The following is a 20,608-nucleotide window of genomic DNA, read 5'->3' as shown; positions in this document are numbered from 1 at the left end:
AGGGTTGAGAACCACTGTACTAGAATATAATATGAGTTTTCAGCTCTTTTTAGGGTTGAAAAAGCCCCCCTCGGCTTATACTCGAGTGAGGGTCCTGGCTGACTTATATTTGGGTCATCTTATACTCGAGTATATAGGTAATCAGAGTTTGGCTGTCTTATTAAAGTCTTACTGTTATCTTAAATTACAGTTTTATGTATTCAAAAACATTTAACCTGCTGATGCCTCAATGCAATTTTATTGGTATCTATTTTTTTTTTTATTTACCAGTAGCTGCTGCATTTCTCACCCTTGTCTTATACTTGAGTCAATACATTTTCCCAGTTTTTTTGTGGTAAAATTAGGTGCCTCGGCTTATATTCGGGTCCATTTATACTCAAGTATGTAAGCTACCTAAAGTATGTAAGTTACCTAAAACCCCCTTCAGCTAATGACAAAACTTGAACAAGGCAAAGGCTACTTTTTAAATCCAACATTAAAAATTCACCTTTTAGGTGATGGGGTATTTTAAATCTCTTTGTTCTTTTCTGGAATCTGTAACTCATGACTTACCCACTGGGCTACACAACTGAAATCAGATTTGAATCTGGATTTCTTTGGTACGTTGTTATTCACAGTTTTCCTCTGACCTCTTTCGCTTTCTCCCCCCCCCCTCTCTTTTCCTATTTGCAGGGCTCCCTGGCCTTCCCAAAGGATCTTCCTAAATCACTGGCAGCCGGATTGCTGCCCAATCCTCTGGCTGTAGCAGCTGCCATGGCAGCAGCCGCTTCCACCCCGCTGACGCTTCGACCAGCCCCGACGCCTCCGCTGTTGCAGGGCCCGCCTCTGACGCACCCGCTGCTGCGCCCAGCTCCGGGGCCTATCCGAACTGCACATGGACCCATCCTCTTCTCGCCGTACTGATGCCGCCCGTCCGCCCACCTGCCTGCCACAGTCCTGGGACTCCTGGCACCACTGGATCCGCCCCCCTGGCAACTAGCAACCAGTCCTGGCAATGTCACACGGCGTCCAGTCCCGTCTGACAGGAGCATTGTGCTCCCCCCTTGCCCCTCTTTTTTTTCTTTTTAACTGGAAATGGAATCCTTTTTTCTGAGAAGAGAAAAGGGACAATCCCACCCTTCCGCATGTACACACACATAAACGGCCCCGCTCTCAACCCGGGTCTAGGGTCCCAGCCAAATCTGCACAAATGCTGGGTTCCCCCACGGGCTGAGCTGAGGAGTGTTCTTGGTGTGTGTCTGTGCATGTGTGTGCACAAATGAGTGTCAGTCACATCTCCTGAGGTACGAAAAGGTTGGGGAGCGGCTTGGCCTCCCCAGGACTTTGTGGAGCACTGGAAGGGGAGGCAGTTGTGGTACCTCAGGGACTGATCAGCAAGCCATCTCTTCCATCCCAGAGCTAGGGGAGGGGCGTGCTCCCCTCTCCCACTCATACAAGCCATTATCCACTTGCACTGAGAGGTGGGGTGTGTATGTGTGTGTGTGTGTGTGCACAGGACAGAAGATAGGGCCTCCATCAAAAAGAGTCCCTACTGCAATAATGCTGGCCGGCACCTCCATGTACATATCCCCGCCCCCATTTTCCCCACTTGCCTTTCCCTGTGCTGGCCCCACCTTCACTGCGCTTCCATGCATCGATTGGGGCTCTACCTTTTCCCTGCAGGGCCCCTCACCTCAACAAGAGACTGGCAGAGCAAGTACTGTGCTCCCATAACCCACCCACCCCCCAACTTTTCCACATGCACTAAGAGGCAGATGGACTGACAAACATCCACCCATTTGGTTGTGTTTTATCCCATTTGGATGAATCAGAAAGCTTCCATCTTAGCTGAGATGAGTGCTTGACCCATCACCTCGCTGGAAACAAGAGGATGGTCAAGGGCTCCCCTCCCTGAAGAAGGCCAGGGATCACTCCTTAAGAGTCACTTGCATCTCTGTCTGCTTGTAGATCTTTCCTTTGGGTTATTTGTGCTGTTGCCACAGAAACACATCACTCTCTTTTGCCTCCCCCTTGCTGAGTCTACATGGTGTGGGTCCCCATCCCTCCACCCCTTTCTTGAGTGGGTGGGACATTAACCAAGAGGCCAGGTTGTTCGTTTCCTGGAGATTAAGCAGCCCTATTCTCCCAAAGCCCAAACCCACCCGGAGTACATAAAATTCCAGATGCTTGTTAAATTCCCTGGCACACATCCTAGTTGGAGCCTCTTGGGGTGTGTGTTTGTGTGTGTTTGTGTGTGCGTGCACATCTGCATGTGTTGATTAATGGAACAATGGAGTTTCTCTTCCTCCTTCTCTCTCTTTCTCCCTCTCTCACTGTCCTGCCGTCCTACTTTCTCTTTCTTTCTCTAGCGCGCACACACACACATATACACAAGTGCACAGTTCCCCATCTTCCCAATGCAAGGCTCCAGACAAAATAGCCCAGGGAGGAAGGTCTTCCATGCCATGGCCAATGCACTGGCCGCGCTACTCTCCCCTGACCCTCTGCCCCTAATGAAACTGTGACTGAAGTTCAGAGCAATAGAGACACTGGCGTGTGTGGGGGGGATAGGAGCCCCCTTCTCCCCCAACTGGCATGAATCACGCCAGGCCTGCCCCATGTTACCTCAGTCCTTGGAGCCCACAGGGCAACCCGTTCCTTTCCATCCTCCCATTCTGCCCAACCCAAGATGTCCTGTTTGCCCCAGAGTGTCTGTCTATCCACCATCCGTTTCTCCATGCTAGACTCGCCTTGGCCCCTCTCTCTTTACTGCTGACACCAATGTCTTTCTGCTTCATCCCACATAGCACCTTTTATTCCTTCCTGACCCCCGCCTCTCCCACCCTTGACAACAATAAAAGAAGTGATAAGGCTCACTTGTGCCTATTTTCAGTCATTGTGTCTGCCAGGGGTTTCTGGGCTTAGACTGGGAGCATCATGCCATCAGACTGGGATCATGCTCAGTAAGCTTGAGCAGACAAGTTCAGGGGAAGAAGGAGAAAGGCGAAAGGTGCGGGAATCTCTGGGATTGACTGACAAGTTGAAGATACTGAATTGGTGAGGTTAGATATCAAAATGCAGAGCAAGAACTGTTGCTTTTTCCAACTTCCTCCAACTCTACTCAGGAACTCTTAAGCAAGAAAACGCACTTTGTCTTGGATTAGGTACAAGTTCCCTTAATCATATTCTTGTCCTGATAGTACCACTTACCAAAATGCAGAATACTCATAGACAACGTGTGGGTGAGATTTCAGGAAAACATTTCCTTCTCCCTGTTATTTTAGCCCCATTTATGGAAATTTCAGTGTAGAACTTGTATTGCTTGCTAAAGTCAAATTCAGGCAATTTTGATCTACCGAGTTCAGTCTTTGCATGGTTTTAATCACTACTATATAACCGAATTAGAGTCCTTTACTGTTAAATCCCTCAGTTTTTTCTAAAAAATAAATAAATAATGGGAGCAAAGGAATTTAATCCCAAAAGATATGATGGACCATAATGATAAAGATCCGGAGTATGTCTTCTTGCATCTCAGAAAGGATATGTGTGACCTTGAAGCACTTTGGTATTAATGGGTGCAGATCAGTCTGTGCACCCATTCTGTTACATGTGTAATGGCTCTCAAAGAAAGGTTTCACAGATCTGTCAGCCAACCTCAGTGATAGAGAAAGTATGCCTTTCCAAGTGTTGAATCTTTATCATCAGGCTGGGTAGATCTGGTGATAGTTGCCCTATATTTGTGACTCACAAGGTACAGGCAGCTAGGGCAATCTCTCATACCAGCTTTGCTCAAAATAACAAGAGCATAACATCATGTGCAGTTTGTTTGTTTCATTGTTGCCTCTACTGGAACATTTCCCACTGGATAGTTTATTTTTTTGCCGATAAAATTGCTTATTCCGATTTTCTGCCACAAAGTGGGCCAGCCCTGCAAAAAACAGAGATTAGTTCAGGTTTTAAATTTGTTTGCTTCAGTTCTTGCTCACTCCCATGATTAATCTTCCTTTTCCTTTTGAGCAAGTAGGGATGGTGGATTAGGGATTGTACCAAGTCCAAGTTTCCATCTTAGCAGTTCGTATCTCCATGCAGTTTATGTAACACCAGCCTGGACTGGCCCAGAGGATTGTGGCTCTGTGTAGGCTGGGTGAATAAGACACAGTATACACTGGGGTATTCCAGAAATGTTTTTTCCAGGAGGCTTCATATACTGTTGGCTATATAATCTGCAGGAAAAATGGGGGAAGAATCTGAGAAAGAAGATGGCCTAACAGCAATGAAGTATAGTACTGCCTTTTGCTAATGGGCATTTCCCTTTAGTTATGTGGTGAGCACTGCTGAATCTCAGCAGCAGGGGGCAGAAGAACATATGCTTCTGTGCAAAAGGGAATTTTTGTCCTACCACTGGAGCCATGAAACTAGGCTGCAAGATTCCTTGCAATTTTTTTTCGTGTCAGGAGCAACTTGAAAAACTACAAGTTGCTTCTGATGTGAGAGAATTCGCCATCTGCAAGGATGTTGTTCGGGTCACTTGGATGTTTGATGTTTTCCCATCCTGTGGGAGGCTTCTCATGTCCCCGCATGGGGAGCTAGAGCTGACAGACGGGAGCTCACCCCACTCTCCGGATTAGAGCTGCCGACATTTTGGTCAGCAGTCCTGCCGGCACAAGGGTTTAACCCCTTGCCCTACCGGGGGCTCATTCCTTGCAATGTTTCTTTGGCATTTTAGCAGCTCAAAAACTGGTGGACATGATTCAAATCCAAGTTTGGTCTGAGGTTTGAGTTAATAATTGGAGTGCAAGAAATGTACAAAGAGCTTCCTTCGAGTATCTCTGAGCAGCACATATTCTGAGCAGTATTAATCTGCAGCCCACAGATGTATTGTCATTATGCCCCCTGGATACTGTAACTCTAATGTCAGTGAGACAGTGAGTATGCTCTAGGCCAGTAGTTCTCAACCTGTGTTTTGGCCTACAACTCCCAGACATCCCAGCCAGTTTACCAGCTGTTAGGATTTCTGGGAGTTGAAAGCCAAAACATCTGGGGACCCACAGGTTGAGAACCACTGCTTTAGGCTTTAGTCCAAACTTTAAATAAGCAATCCAAGTTGCTGAACCTTATCCCCAAAATTGTTGCAGCACATTGAACTGGTTTCTAAAATTTAGACTAAAATCTAATGTGGGTTCACTGTCCCCATGGATGTTAGTCCCACTTGCTGCTGCTGGATGTGGACCATGACATTTTGTTCTGGAGTCAGAGATGGAACAGATACTGCCCTCTATTCACTTTCACTGTCTCCCCCTCCCCTTCTTTGTTGTGTCTAGGAGAGTTTCCAGTGGTAGGGAAATTAAAACTGGAAAGACTCGGGTGTGTGTGGAATGATGAGGCTGACATGTGGCTGTCTTGGCTGTCCCTTTTAGACACTGTTGTAGACCACCCCCCCACCCCGTCCCAGCCAGTGAGCCCAAAGGCCTTTTGCAATGGGCATTAAAAGCCCAACAGCAGCTGGAGGATCAGAACTTCCACACTGGTCTGGCAGCCTTGCCTTTCTCCTTTTGTTGCTGTTCTGTGACTTAAAGTCATATCAGATTTATGGTGGCCCTATCAAAGGATTTACAATGTCTAGAGAAAGTTTGCCTTTCCTTCGTATGACACTGAGAGATTGACTTGCTCAAAATCCCCAGGAAGTTTCTATGGACAAGTAGGGATTCGAATCCTGGTCTCCATAGTCTTAGCTCAATACTCAAACCATGTTGTCATGTTGGCTCTCTTCCACCTTTAAATGTGTTCATTTAGCACAGTTTATTGCTAACTTCTCTCTAAGGGAACAAAGTTATCATGTATATAAAAATATACAAAGTAAATTTATTCACCACTCAGAAAGGCTATCCTTCCCACCTCACCCACAACCCCACTCCATTAAGGAGTGCCAACTCCAGCGCAGACGGTTGCAGTCCTAAATTTGGACCATACCCCATTCCACCCCCAAAAACAAACCACATCTTTCTTGACAGATTTCTGAGTCCACTGTCCAAAAATGCTTTTAAAACTTGCAAAGTTTGTATAGCTCACGGCGGTGTTCCTGTCCTACAGCTAAGTTTTTTCTGCCATGAGTCTTTTTTTGTCTGAGTGTAATCAGTAAAGGCCCAAAGAGGTGGTAAAACACCACTGGATCTTCATACAGCCTTCATATCATAACTTGTAAACAGCATTTTGTCCTCACTGTCTCCATCTGCTGTACTTCCTCGACCAGAAAGGAAATATAGACAATCTCTGAGTTACAAACCCCCGACTTACATAGTTAAGAATGGGGGTGAAAGGGGTAACTCCTGAAAGAGTTGCTATGGTGGAAAGGGTGTCTCCACTGATGCTTTATTACCAATCCTTGTTTCTACAACAAGCCAATTTTTTTTCAAAATCCAACTATTGCAGGGAGCAAATACCACAAGGATGTTAACCCTTCCCTATGCTATCCAAAGATAGATAGATAGATAGATAGATAGATAGATAGATAGATAGATAGATAGATAGATAGATAGATAGATAATATGGCTGGAGTTACACTTTAAAATGTCCCTGTTCTGACTGAAGAGCAAACCTAAAGAACCTATCTTATTCATAACTTGTGGATTGCCTGTACATCTCAACTGTCCTCTGCTGATATCCCAGTCAATTTAGACTAAATGCTTTGGCTTTCACACATTTGTTAGATTTGCTTGAATTGTACATCTGCTACCACTTCCTCCTTCTCTCTCTTCATTCATTGGGGATTAACCAAGCAGCCTTCCTTCCTAGGATAGCCCAAAGCTGCACATATGCATTTGTTTGCAACAGACTATGCCTCATGTTTGCCTTCCGTTGTACACATAGTTCTTCCGTGTAATAGACACTAATTCTATACAGGATATAGTGTTGTGTTCAGTCATACTGGCTACAGCTGCATGAATGTTGACTGTGTACATATAATAGGATGCCCCAGGCAGCAGTGGGATTTTCCCAGGTATATTTATATACCCAAATAGATGTGTGTGTGTGCACACAGCATCTCATGAATCGGTCAGCTTTGGGACAGCAAGCAGCCAAATTTTGAGGTGCATCCTGCTTTGGATTGTTTATATAATTCTCTAAAAATCAGTATGATGGGCAAAACTGATGAACATTTGAAGCTTGCAGGACACATAACCAAAGGCAAGAAGGCATTGCAGCTTCTATTCCATGGTGTTCACATGGTGTAGTCTTTAGTATAAAGCACGGGCAAGGAACTTCTCACCATTAGCTATGCTGGCTAAGGCAGGTCTGACGTAGTCTAACACCCACAGAGCCATAAATTCCATACCAATCCCTGCCTAAGAAAACCCTATGAAATGTATGGGGTCACCATAAGGCAACAGGTGACTGGAAGACACAGACACACATAGCCATCAATTGGAAAGTGGCTTAGAGCTACTTCCAATTCAGATGCTTAATACATTATAGTAATGATGTGCTCTTTATAAATGGGGACATAGATCCCCTTGTTTGCTTGAAGAAGATCCCAGGTTCAAACCCTGGTAGCTCCAAGTGACAAGATCAGCAAGCAGCCCACATAGAAATTCTCTTCCATTCTGTGACTTTGAAGAACTGCTGCTAGTCAAAGTAAGCACCATGTTATTGATAGCCTAAATAGAACTAGACCCGATATGCAGCAGCTTGCATTGTTCATATGCTTGAAGTCGCCAATTTGGGAAAAGGAGCTGTGGCTCTATGGTAGAGTACACTATGCTTATTCAAGTTCTGAGATTCCATCGTCAGTATCTCCAAACAGGAATTTGAAAGGCCACAACTAAACTATGCAGAGCCACTGCCACACAATTTGCTATACTGAACCTAATAAGAGCAAAGGCTACAACTCCCAGATTCTCCCAGCCAATTTGGGCCAAAATGATTAGGGTATTCTGGGAATGTTTTCCTAAGTTTAAGCTCAGTGAACCAATGATCTGATTAAACCCATTTCGGATGTGTAAACCATGTCACAAGCCTCTACCACCATTTACAAGTGGGGAGTAAACAAACAGTCTGAGTTAAAACCGAATAGTCCAATCGAGAGGCAACAACAGCAGGGGAACACACCACAAAAGCCAATAGTCCATTACAAGGTCAAAAGTCAAATCCAAGAGAGTCAAGAGTCCAATATCTCTCTGAAAGCCAGAGTCCAAGGATGTCCAGAGATCACAAATCCAAGATAAGCTAGAATCTGAGGTCACAGCTTTAAACACTGATGTTGCTGCCAGCAACAAGGTGCCACATTTGAGCTCCTTATCTGCTAGGTTTTCAGGTGTTACCCATTGCTGGCTTGTTTCTCTTCTAATCTAGAGGACCTGTGAAGTTGAGCCTTCTCTCTTTGCAGGTCCATAAAGCTGGGGCATTTAACCCTTCCTCTGCCTGCACTTGCTTGTGCTTGCTCTGCAGACTAAGAAGTGGTATCTATCTCCATAAGCTTCTTCTTCTAAGCTCCGCTGAGCAATCTCCTGAGCACTGCTGGATTCCATCTCCATGGCCCTTCAACAACCATCTCCCCACTCTGCTATCCAAGCTACACATGACAAAAAGCCATGTTTAAGGGATGTTTCTCCCCATTTCAGTCAGCCTATTGTTCAACTTGCTACACATAGATTTGAATGCAACAAGGATGAGCAAAAAAAAAATCCTGTAGAAGTCTGTCCTGCTATCTGGGTAATTCCCATACAACTCAGAGATGGGAACAAAGATCTGTGCACTGTAATTTCTCAATGGAGTCATCTGGTGAAGGGAGTGTGATCATGAACTCAGCAAATTCAGCCAACGCAAAAATCACCAAGGACTTGGATTCTGTGAAACAACCATCTCCATTATGCAAGAAGAAAAGTCTGGGAAAAGACAGACTGCATGGGATGAAAGGCTCCTGAGGCAATAATTTTGTTAGATATCCATGGGTGGTTGTCATTTGACCGAGAGATTCAAACCCAACCAATGGAGAAAGGCTGCTCTGCTAGTGAAGGCATTGCCACACCATTTTAAAGTAAGTTTGCATATCTGCACATTGCATAACATTTGGCAGTGGCACCTAAGCCAGGACTGAGCATCTTCCTTAACTTCAAGGGAGATGGTGTTTCTCTCCTCTTTTCTATTTAAGCACATTTTAATCTTTTTGAAAACACGTCATTGTCACATTATAGCAAAAGGTTTCTTTCCAGCTTTCTGTCACCATAATGACTATTCCAATAGAATATAATTCTGCCTTTCACCCAGAAACAACAAAATCCATCCCTTTATCATCTTTTATCTGATATATCAAAAGCATTTCCCCCTCATTATTGCAGGCATTTGCTGTGCCTTTCCAGTGAAGTTGCTAATTCAGTTTATGCACCCAGCAATTTTTATAACAAAGATTTCATTGCTCCTTTGATGCCATATTCCCAAATAATTCAAAAGCAAGACTTACATACAAGCTTAGTGTGGGGACAATATGCGCTATACTGGCCCAATACATGTTACAAATTGAGGCAAAACAGCAAACGGTGCATATGTGAGTAAACATACACTTGTAAATTAAGATGCAGAGCACAAGAGGTACCCAAGACAAAATCCCACGAATTATTCTCTCTTACACACACATACAGTGTCAAAAATTCATGCTATTAAGTTTGAAAAGGCACCCATTTCATTCTGCTGATAAAGTGGTTCCCAACCTTTTTTTGACCAGGGACCACTCCCCAACATTAGTACCAAAAGGGTCATTGAATCAGTTTTGGTCAACTTTAGATTCAGTTTGGTTATTTGGGGTGCTGATTCAGAAAACTGCATTGGATAGGCCATATCAACTTAGTTTCTGATACAGAACATATGCCATCCAGTAGTTGCCACCTACTTGTCACAAAAAAACCATATTTAATCATCTAGAGCTGATGTGGTCTATCCAATGCAATTTTCTGAATCAGCACTCCAAATAACCTCAGGCACAAGCCTAAAAACGAAAACTCCAAGGCACCCCTGCTTCCAAACATTAAATGGAACGGCTCCGCTCGAGAAGAGGGGTGGAGGAGAAGCAGCAGTCAGGAGGCTTGTTGTCGCACCTTTCGTGTGTTATCAGCCTCTCCCCTCCTGACATCCCCATTGCCTTGGCACTATAAGAGGGCTTTGTGAGATCAGTCACCCTTGTTGCAATGGTGTAGTAATGGTTAGGCCATGAACCATATTTTAGTTCTTGGGGACCACTGATGGTCCACGGAACACAGGTTGGGAACCACTGGTCTAACACCAGGGCTCCTCTGAATATATTTAAACAGAAGAACAGTTCCATTATACATGGTTAAACTTTGTCTGCTGTGTGACATTTCCAGCCACTGAAACTGTTAAACATACTGTTTAACCTTGCAGAAGTCAAAATGTCAACAGTAGACTAAGATATGCCAAGCTTCTCCTGAAGATGAATGTCAGCCAGATGGATGAATGCAATAAAACTGAATGACTTGTGAATTACCCCTTAAATGCTGTGTGATAAGTCCATGCTTATGTCTTTATAACAAAGGTGTTTACAAGAGTCTTTCATATCTAGATCTGAGACTATTCATACTGTGTTGAACAAACATCTGTTCTTCCTGCCAGTTTTGACCTGCAAGTCATCACTTGTGTTAAAATCTACTATTGATCATCTACCACTAATTCCTGTAAAACAATCTGCAGGACTCAAAAGTACAGATTCTAAGGTGATACCTACCAGCTTCTTTTCAAGTAATTCTAGCAAGTCTTCTTGGGAAAATGTTTTCTTTTTCCACCCTTTTCCCATCATCTAAAATCAACATGAAGAATCTTATGAAGAAAGTCTCATCAACTTTATTTTATTCCTGTAGTTTTCCTAGGATTTTAAAAACATTTGCTTAAACAAAGCTTTGCACTCCTATTAATTATTGTAAAGCAATTGGGTCTGACATTTGTTTCGGCCAAATAAAAACACTGGATTTACTCTGAGGAATTCATACACAATTCCAACAACATTGAACAGATGACTGGGAGGCACAACACAACCATTTCTAAACAATATAAAGGTCGGCATAGCAAAAACCCTAACTTCAGCAGGTTTTCTGACCAATTATTGAACTGTTCTCTCCCAACTCTTCACCTTCTGGTAATCTACCAGTTGGTGGTAGGAAAAGCATTGCCATGACTGGAATCACTGGGCTGCTGTGGGTTTTCTGGGCTCTATGGCCATGTTCCAGAAGCATTCTCTCCTGATGTTTCACCCACATCTATGGCAGGCATCCTCAGAGGTTGTGCGGTTTGTTGGAAACTAGGCAAGTGGGATTTATATATCTGTGGAATGTCCTGAATAGCCTTGCAGCTTCAAAGCCTGGCTGCTTTCTGCCTGGGGTGCTTTCTCCCATGAACCATAGTCTTACATGGAATCTAGAGTCCAGCAATTTTTATAATTATAATGTAATAATTCCACATCCACAATTATTCTATCAGGATTCTCTTCTTTGTCTTTTTCATACTATATTTTCTGGCTGTAAGGCCCCTTCTACACTGCCATATAATCCAAATTATCAAAGATGATAATCCACATTCTCTGCTTTGAACTGGATTATCTGAGTTACACTGCCATATAATCCAGTTCAAAGCAGATAAACTGGATTTTATATGGCAGTGTAGAAAGAGAATGAGGCAAAATGTACTTTGATAAGTACTAGAAGATACAGTCCTTCGAGAGCGTTGATAGTCAAGATCTGCACTTTGAACTGAATCTGGAAATGTAGTGAAAGTCAACCCAGTTTGAGTCAACCATCTACTAAAATTTTCATCACCCATTTTCTTGACTGGAAAACACTATGGAAATGAGAATATATCTCCAGGTAATATTTTGCAAGGTGTTTACTAATCTAGAATCCCACAAGTGAGCAATGAAGCTTAAGGGTGGGAGTAGAACAGGAAAACAGGCTGCAAGAAAAAAAGGCTAAGCTCTCCTTTTTTGGAGTCTCCTTATTTGGAGGGTTTTAAAACAGAAGCAGGATGGCCAACTGTCAAGAGTGCTTTGATTGTGTGTTGCTGCATGGAATTGAATGGGATTGATCTGGATGGCACTTGGGTTCTTTTCCAGCTATGTATTTCTATGATTCTACTCTTTTCCCAACAGGATTTCTTTATTCTTGGCATTATTTTGCTGAGAAGAAGTGGGTCCAGTCTTTTTATTACCTATATTTGCATGTGGGTAATAACCTATATGTTTTAGATTATTATCTCTGGCCACTGGACATGGTGGCAAATGCTAGGGTGGCCAGGTGAAGCACAGGACAGGCCTTATGTACCTTTAATAGTTGTTAGAGAAAAGGGAATTTCATCAGGTGTTGCTAAAGGTAACCATTAAAGGGACATCATCACTGACCTGTTTTTCACCTGGGAATCCTAGGAAGGGCAAATGTAAATTATAGTGCAAAGCATCCAGAGAAGAAGGCTGACTTAAATCCTTAGTACATAATGCGTAGGCTTTAATCTCCTCCCTTCCAAGAGCCGGATGGCGCCTCCAGATTTTGCTTTGTTGAATTGATGCAAAGAAATTACAGAAAGCCCCAAAGGTTAAAAAAAATAAAATAAAATCTAAGCTTCCTTGGCAGGCAGAACAAACATGCAGCTGTGCTCAGCTGTAGCGCCTGAGCAGCCAAGCAGAGGATGGGAAACCGGAGGGAGTGTTTCCTCTCCCCAAAGCACCCTGCCCCCAGAACAAGGGGCCCCCATACATGAGGCTTCTCTGAATCAAATTGCCAACAGAGTCTAGATTTTGTAGAAATTTTACGAGGCAGCTATCCATTTTAACAAACCCATTAGCAGATGACATTGCCAATTTCAAAGCCAAAAAACCCTCCAAACAAGATAAAGAGCACAGTATTTTGATACCAATGATATACTGGGAAAGCCAAATGAAGGTAACAGTTCCTTTCCAGCTCTAAATTCCGCCGAAATCAAGGGACAACAACCTTCACCGGAAAGAGTGGGCTCTCTTTTTTTCTTGCTGGAGATGTGTCCAATTAAGAATCTGCATTCTAAATTTCTTAATGAATGAGCCCTTTCAAGCCTTGCTCTCGTTTATTCAGTAACCCATCTCTGGGTGCAATGGAGAGACCTGTTTGGTTTGGTTTGAAAAACTGTAATATACATTTTTGTGATTTTTAAAACAGAATTTTAGCAAATTGCAGCCACAGAGATGTGTGTGTAAAGAAAGAGAGGGAAGGAGAGATTCGCAATGAGACTGTGGTGCTCGAAAAGGAGGGTTTTCTATTTTCCTGCTGATGAATGTCACTCACCTATCCAAAGCTGCCCGTTGATCCATTAGGGAAAAGATATAACTTATGGACATAAATGTTTTGTCCAGTCAAAGATGGGTAATGTTATGATTGAGCCTCATGGCTCTGTTACTGACAGACGTGGGCGTAAGACTCCTCGAGAGTCAGATACTCTCGAGGAGCGAGAGAGAAAAAGACTGCGAGACATATTTGCAGCACCATCTGACGAGGAGTCTTTCGAAGGGTTTACGGAGAGAATGGAGGAGGGGCTGGTTAGCTCAGAGGAGGATGAGATGGATTGGACTCGGGTAAGGGAGGAAGTGGGTGCCACTGGCCATGAAGGGACAGAAGATGAATGGGGACCTTCAGGATTAGACCCATGGTTTAGCTGGAGGGATGGGACGGGATCCACAGCTGGAGATGCTGTTGGGCGTAGTCAGAGGTGTTCCAGCTCTGACGAGGAAAGTGATGAGGAAACGCCCGGGTTAAGGAGGACAGCTGACAGTGATGAAGATTTGTAACTGGCATAAAATGGGGCTTGGGAGCAATTGCAAATTGCGTTGGGCAAGGTAATCTGGGCAAACGCTTGGGATCCGTGTGTGTGTGGGACGCTTCCCTGAAGACTTGTGTGCTTTCCTGTGCTGTGACGTAAGTTGATTGGAATCCAGGGTCAGACGGCGGGAGGGATTGTGTGGGCATTTGTTTGTGCAAACCTGTGCTTACTCTTATTAGCTTGACCTTCCGTCGTCTTCTTGACGGACGCCATCTCCTGCTTTGAGAACTCGGACTGAACTGACCACGGCTTGTCTTCCCCCCTTCTTGGACTTGGAAAAACTACAAACGTCTGCTTCTGGCTTTGATCTACGGAACGGAACTGGTCTACTCAACTGCTACAATCCTTGGCTGATTTACTCGTGTTGAAGATCCTGTCTGCTGTGTGTGTGGGGGAGCGACGCAAGTTACTCTAAGCACAGTGTTGGCAGCAGAGAGGAATCTGCTGCCAATTAGTTGCATTCTTTGTATCTTTTGTTCCTTGGCTTTCGTTTCGTTTATACCCAGGCTGAAGTAAGCAGTTTGTTTTTACCCGGATTAAACTCCGGTTTAATCCGGTTTATCTTTTGAACATTTACTTTTGCCCCTTTTTGCTCCTAAAGGCAAAAACTGCCTGGCCCTTGTGTTTTACGGGCATTTTTGAGCTCTGTAATCTAATAAACTCTGTTACTTTGAATCTTGTGGCGTTCTGTCCTTGACAGATTGCCCAACGCCCATAAAAAGTTTATTGCAGCAATAAACCCGTCAGGAAGACGATGGATGAGTTACGGGCCAAAGTAGACCAATTGCAAACGGCTTTTACCGTTAGCCAAACAGCTCAGGCTGTGAAAGGACATGTTTTGACTCCTGAACGCTTTGACGGAACCAGGTGCAAGTTGCCAACCTTTTTGGCACAAGTGGAGCTTTATTTTTCTCAGCTCAGTGCTCATGCTTTTCCTACAGACACTAGCAAGGTGGCCTTTATTTTGAGTTTGTTGACCGGTCCCGCAGGACAATGGGCCACTAATTTAATTTTGGGAAATGACCCAGTCAAGGACAATTTGAATAATTTCAAAAAGTTGTTAACTGATACTTTTGGGGATCCTCTCCGCACGGAGAACGCTGGGTGGGCTCTGTATCGGTTGAAACAGGGAAAGGGGACTGTTTTGGATTACTTAAATAAGTTTAACCTGTATCGCCACCAGCTGGATTGGGGGGAAAATGCATTCATGCTTTTATTTACTGCCGGGTTAAGTGATATGCTCCAGGATGAATTAGCACGCTTGGAGCCGGCTGAAAGCTGGGACGCCTTAGTAGCTAAGGTGCTGCGTTTAGACGCAAGGTTCGAGGCTCGTAAACACTCAAAAGCAATGTGTGCGCCACCCATGCATGTAACCAGGGCACCTGTGGTGATGGGGGAAGAGCCCATGGAGCTTGGGGTCTTTAAAAAGCTGTCTACAGAGGAAAAGAGCCGTAGGAGGCAGCTGGGCTTGTGTTTGTACTGTGGGAATGCTGGGCATTTTGCCAAAAATTGTAATGTGAAACCTTCCCAGCTTTCGGGAAAAGGCCAGCCCTAGTGCGACGTGAGTCCAACGCACTAGGGCTCCTCAAGCAGTCAACTGAGGGGAGGAAGCATGTTTTCGTACCCATTACATTATCTGTTGGGGGAAGGGAACTTGTTTCTACTTTGGCACTGCTGGACTCAGGGGCTACGGTCTCCTATGTAGATATTGAGTTTGCTAAGAAGCATGGCATTCCTAGAGTGCGCAAGGCATGCGACGTGTGGGTGGAAGGAGCAGATGGGAGACTGCTGGAGACTGGGGTGGTTAACCATGAAACCTCAGCAGTAACGTGGGAGGTGCAGGGAGTAACGGGAACGTTTGTGTGGGATATTACGAGCTTGCCTAGATATGATGTGATCTTAGGGATGGATTGGCTAGCTGTAGTAAACCCACAAGTAGATTGGGCAACACGTAAAGTGATCTTAAAGAGGCAGGATTGTTGCACTCTAAATGTTACTCATTCTGATATGGAGGGAGTGCCTGCTGAGTATGGGGAGTTCTCTGATGTATTTTGTAAAAGAGAAGCGGACAAATTACCACCGCACAGGCCATATGATTGCGCCATCAAGTTGGCAGAAGGTGCGAAACTGCCAGCAGGGAGGCTGTATGCCTTGACTGTACCGGAAAGGCAAGCTTTGCGGGAGTTTCTAGATGAAAATTTAGCCAAGGGGTTTATTCGCCCATCTAGTTCTCCAACTGCGGCACCGGTATTCTTTGTAGCCAAAAAAACTGGGGAACTTAGGCTGGTCTGTGACAATCGGATCCTAAACAAATACACCATTCGGGATAGGTACCCGCTCCCTTTAATCTCGGAACTGTTATCAAGGGTGCAAGGGGCTAAGGTCTTTACCAAGCTTGACCTGCGGGGGGCCTATAACTTAATCCGTATACGGGAAGGGGATGAATGGAAGACGGCATTTAACACGTGTTTCGGATGCCACGAGTTCCGAGTCATGCCTTTTGGGCTTTGTAATGCTCCTGCGGTATTCCAGAGGTTCATGAACGATGTGTTCAGGGACCTAATTGATCAATTTTTAGTGATTTATTTGGATGATATCTTGATTTTTTCTAAGGACGAGAAAGAACATCGTCAACATGTCAAGCAGGTTCTGCACCGACTGCGGGCTAATGGGCTTTTCGCCAAGGCTTCCAAGTGCGTCTTTCATGTGCCTGAAGTGGAGTTCCTAGGTCATGTAGTGTCAGGTAGGGAACTTAAAATGGACCCACATAAGGTTGACGCCGTCAACTCATGGCAGGAGCTGAAGACTAAGAAGGATGTACAAAGGTTCTTGGGTTTCGCTAATTACTACCGGGAGTTTATTCCGAATTTTGCAAAGCTCACGGTACCTTTGACGCAGCTTCTGCGCAAGAAACAGCCATTTGTGTGGGGGCGGGAAGCTCACGAGGCGTTTCTACAACTAAAGTCTAGTTTTCAATCGGACAACATACTAACCCATCCTGATGTTGACAGACCGTTCGTGGTAGAAGCGGACGCTTCTAGCTACGCGTTGGGGGCTGTATTGTCTCAGAAGGATTCCTCAGGGACCTTGCGTCCCTGTGGATTTTACTCGCGGCAACTAACACCCTTCGAGCAGAACTATACCATATGGGAGAAGGAGTTGTTGGCGATTAAGGTGGCGTTTGAGGTGTGGCGGCACTGGCTTGAAGGGGCACGGCACCAGATCGTGGTCAGATCTGATCACAAGAACTTAGAGCACTTGCAAACAGCAAAGAAGTTAAACCAGCGTCAAATCCGCTGGGCTTTGTTTTTCTCCAGGTTTAACTTCAAGGTGCAGTTCGTGGAGGGGAAGGCAAACTTGCGGGCCGATGCTTTATCCCGCAAGCCGGAATTTAAGACCAATGAGCAGGTAGTATGTCAGACCATCTTGCCTACTGCCTCTCTGTGTGTTGTAGATAATGAGCTTGGGTTACATGACCAGATCCTTGAGGCTCAGAAGGATGATGTGTGGACTCAGGAGCAACTGATGCTGCTCTCTGCAGGTAACCGTACCATACTGCCGCATCTCCAGGATCAAGACGGGGTATTGGTGCGTAGGGGACAGGTTTACGTACCAGTAGGGACCCTCAGGTTGGAGGTGATTAGAGCCCACCATGACGAACCCATGGCTGGGCACTTTGGCAGGTTCAAGACCGTACAGCTTATCACCAGGAGCTACTGGTGGCCAAAGATGCGGCAAGACATTCTGCGCTTTTGTGACAGCTGCGCCGTTTGTCAGCAGAGTAAGACGCCTGTTGGGCGCCCTAGAGGGTTGTTATCGTCTTTACCTGTTCCGGAGAGGCCATGGCAAATCATTTCCATGGATTTTATTTCAGATTTGCCTAAGTCTGGGGGTTATACTTGTATTTGGGTGGTGGTGGATTTATTTAGTAAACTGGCTCATTTTATTCCTTGTTCAACCATTCCGGCGGCCCCTACGTTGGCCTTACTATTTACAAAGCACATCTATCGTTTGCACGGAGCACCCGAGGTGATTATTTCAGATAGGGCTCCGCAATTTGTGTCACGCTTTTGGAAACACTTCCATGAGTGTTTGGGGACTAAGTTAAACGTGTCTTCAGCTTTCCATCCGCAAACGGATGGACAGTCGGAACGGGTTAATGGGCTCTTAGAGCAGTATCTGCGTTGTTTTTGTTTAGATCAACCCACGGCTTGGGTAAAGTGGTTACCGGTGGCGGAATTTGCTTACAACAATGCGGTGCACACGTCTAGTCAGCATACGCCATTTGAGCTAACTTATGGTTTTCACCCACGGGGAGGTGTGGCGCCGTCGACCAATGTGGTCTCTTCGGACCCTGTGTACCGCTCTTCGGAAATGGCTGCATTGCATGATGTTGCCCGTCGCTTACTGTTGGAAGCTAAGGCAACGCAGAAGACTCAGGCTGACCGCCACAGGCAGGCAGGGGAGGAGTTGGAAGAAGGGGATTTGGTGTGGTTATCTTCCAAACATATTAAACAGGCTGGGGGAAAGTTTGCGCCTCGGTATTTGGGTCCCTTTCCTATCGTTAAAAAGATTTCTTCTGTTGCGTTTCGTTTGCGTTTACCGTCTAGTTTAAAGGTCCATCCAGTCTTTCATCGTTCGCTGTTGAAACTTGATACCTCTAGTCGTCGTGGTGCTATAGCGGAGGGTATCACTGCCACTTCTCCGCCATCGGGGGAGGAGGCCTTTGTGAGAGGGGATAGTGTTATGATTGAGCCTCATGGCTCTGTTACTGACAGACGTGGGCGTAAGACTCCTCGAGAGTCAGATACTCTCGAGGAGCGAGAGAGAAAAAGACTGCGAGACATATTTGCAGCACCATCTGACGAGGAGTCTTTCGAAGGGTTTACGGAGAGAATGGAGGAGGGGCTGGTTAGCTCAGAGGAGGATGAGATGGATTGGACTCGGGTAAGGGAGGAAGTGGGTGCCACTGGCCATGAAGGGACAGAAGATGAATGGGGACCTTCAGGATTAGACCCATGGTTTAGCTGGAGGGATGGGACGGGATCCACAGCTGGAGATGCTGTTGGGCGTAGTCAGAGGTGTTCCAGCTCTGACGAGGAAAGTGATGAGGAAACGCCCGGGTTAAGGAGGACAGCTGACAGTGATGAAGATTTGTAACTGGCATAAAATGGGGCTTGGGAGCAATTGCAAATTGCGTTGGGCAAGGTAATCTGGGCAAACGCTTGGGATCCGTGTGTGTGTGGGACGCTTCCCTGAAGACTTGTGTGCTTTCCTGTGCTGTGACGTAAGTTGATTGGAATCCAGGGTCAGACGGCGGGAGGGATTGTGTGGGCATTTGTTTGTGCAAACCTGTGCTTACTCTTATTAGCTTGACCTTCCGTCGTCTTCTTGACGGACGCCATCTCCTGCTTTGAGAACTCGGACTGAACTGACCACGGCTTGTCTTCCCCCCTTCTTGGACTTGGAAAAACTACAAACGTCTGCTTCTGGCTTTGATCTACGGAACGGAACTGGTCTACTCAACTGCTACAATCCTTGGCTGATTTACTCGTGTTGAAGATCCTGTCTGCTGTGTGTGTGGGGGAGCGACGCAAGTTACTCTAAGCACAGTGTTGGCAGCAGAGAGGAATCTGCTGCCAATTAGTTGCATTCTTTGTATCTTTTGTTCCTTGGCTTTCGTTTCGTTTATACCCAGGCTGAAGTAAGCAGTTTGTTTTTACCCGGATTAAACTCCGGTTTAATCCGGTTTATCTTTTGAACATTTACTTTTGCCCCTTTTTGCTCCTAAAGGCAAAAACTGCCTGGCCCTTGTGTTTTACGGGCATTTTTGAGCTCTGTAATCTAATAAACTCTGTTACTTTGAATCTTGTGGCGTTCTGTCCTTGACAGGTAAGGTATATCCACCATCCCTTTGTAACAACAACAACATTTCATTATGGTTCAAACACCCTTATTGCACTGTAGGTGTACAAGGTATGCAAGTTAATGAGATTAGCAACATCTGGTTGATTAAACACACAAATGGGTAAAATTTTACATCAGTTAAAAACTACTTAAAATACATGTTGGCTAAAAACATAGATAAAAGACGACAAGAAGTACTGGCGTGTTTCAGCCTGTGCCTAAAATTGGGAATTGTCTAATCCTGGGTGCCTCAGAAAGAAACTTGGCAACTGCCAAGGTCATGTGGGGAAGGTTGTCACCGAGTAGATACTTCACATAAACTTTCACTGGACTAGCTGGTATGTTTCTTGGTAGAGGGTTAATTATGTATGCTTGGCCTGTTCATAGAAACTGCATGACAATTAGAATGTGATAGATGCATTTTTCTTTGTTACATGGGCAGAATCTTTCACTATATGGGTACCCGCAAATCTCCCATGCAGCAATTCAAATGGGAGCACATTACACCTTGCTTTGGAAAATAGATAATGGTATTCGGCCACAGTCAAGTTTTTTAGATAGTTTGCTGCATGGGAAGGCCCAGCATAATGTATGGACAGGGCAATAGGGAAGCAAGATACATAGGCATAAGAGCGCAGTTCAAAAGGCAATGTCCCACAGTCTCTTTTTGATTGATTTGAGAGCCATGTCAAAACCCAGATGAGTTAGGAGGGATGCGGAAAGACCGATAGAGGAAGCTTTCTTAGAATTAATTTTAAACCAACTGCTTATGTACTCATCCTAAGTGATGAATCAAACCAGATCCTAACCATCCCTTAGAATTTTTCATGGTCCTTGGCTTGTTGAGGCATTACTTTTTCCTGTCTCTTTGAGGTTTTTT

At 45.0% G+C, this 20,608-nt stretch overlaps 1 protein-coding gene and 1 long non-coding RNA gene across 9 annotated transcripts in view; one reads left to right on the top strand and one right to left on the bottom strand.

The window, feature by feature from the left end:
* znf385a (zinc finger protein 385A) overlaps window positions 1–2,855 on the top strand; it is a 259,354-nt gene extending 256,499 nt beyond the window's left edge. For all 8 annotated transcript variants that reach the window (XM_008103601.3, XM_008103607.3, XM_008103609.3 and 5 more), the window contains one exon: window positions 673–2,855. In XM_008103601.3, coding sequence (XP_008101808.1) covers window positions 673–903 — 231 coding nt within the window. In that variant the 3' untranslated portion in view covers window positions 904–2,855. The remainder of the gene's footprint in view (window positions 1–672) is intronic.
* Window positions 2,856–3,798: 943 nt separating this feature from the next.
* LOC103277709 (uncharacterized) lies at window positions 3,799–10,871 on the bottom strand. Its single transcript, XR_505625.2, has 2 exons — window positions 10,712–10,871; window positions 3,799–3,907 (listed from the first exon to the last, which is right to left on the bottom strand). It is a non-coding gene; the product is annotated as an uncharacterized LOC103277709 (long non-coding RNA).
* Between the last annotated feature and the right edge of the window lie 9,737 nt (window positions 10,872–20,608).

The sequence above is a fragment of the Anolis carolinensis genome, chromosome 2 (genome assembly GCF_035594765.1).
Source record: "Anolis carolinensis isolate JA03-04 chromosome 2, rAnoCar3.1.pri, whole genome shotgun sequence".
Lineage (NCBI taxonomy): Eukaryota > Metazoa > Chordata > Lepidosauria > Squamata > Dactyloidae > Anolis > Anolis carolinensis.
Note: the sequence above shows the minus strand (reverse complement) of the source record. Positions and strands in the feature narration are given on the sequence as shown.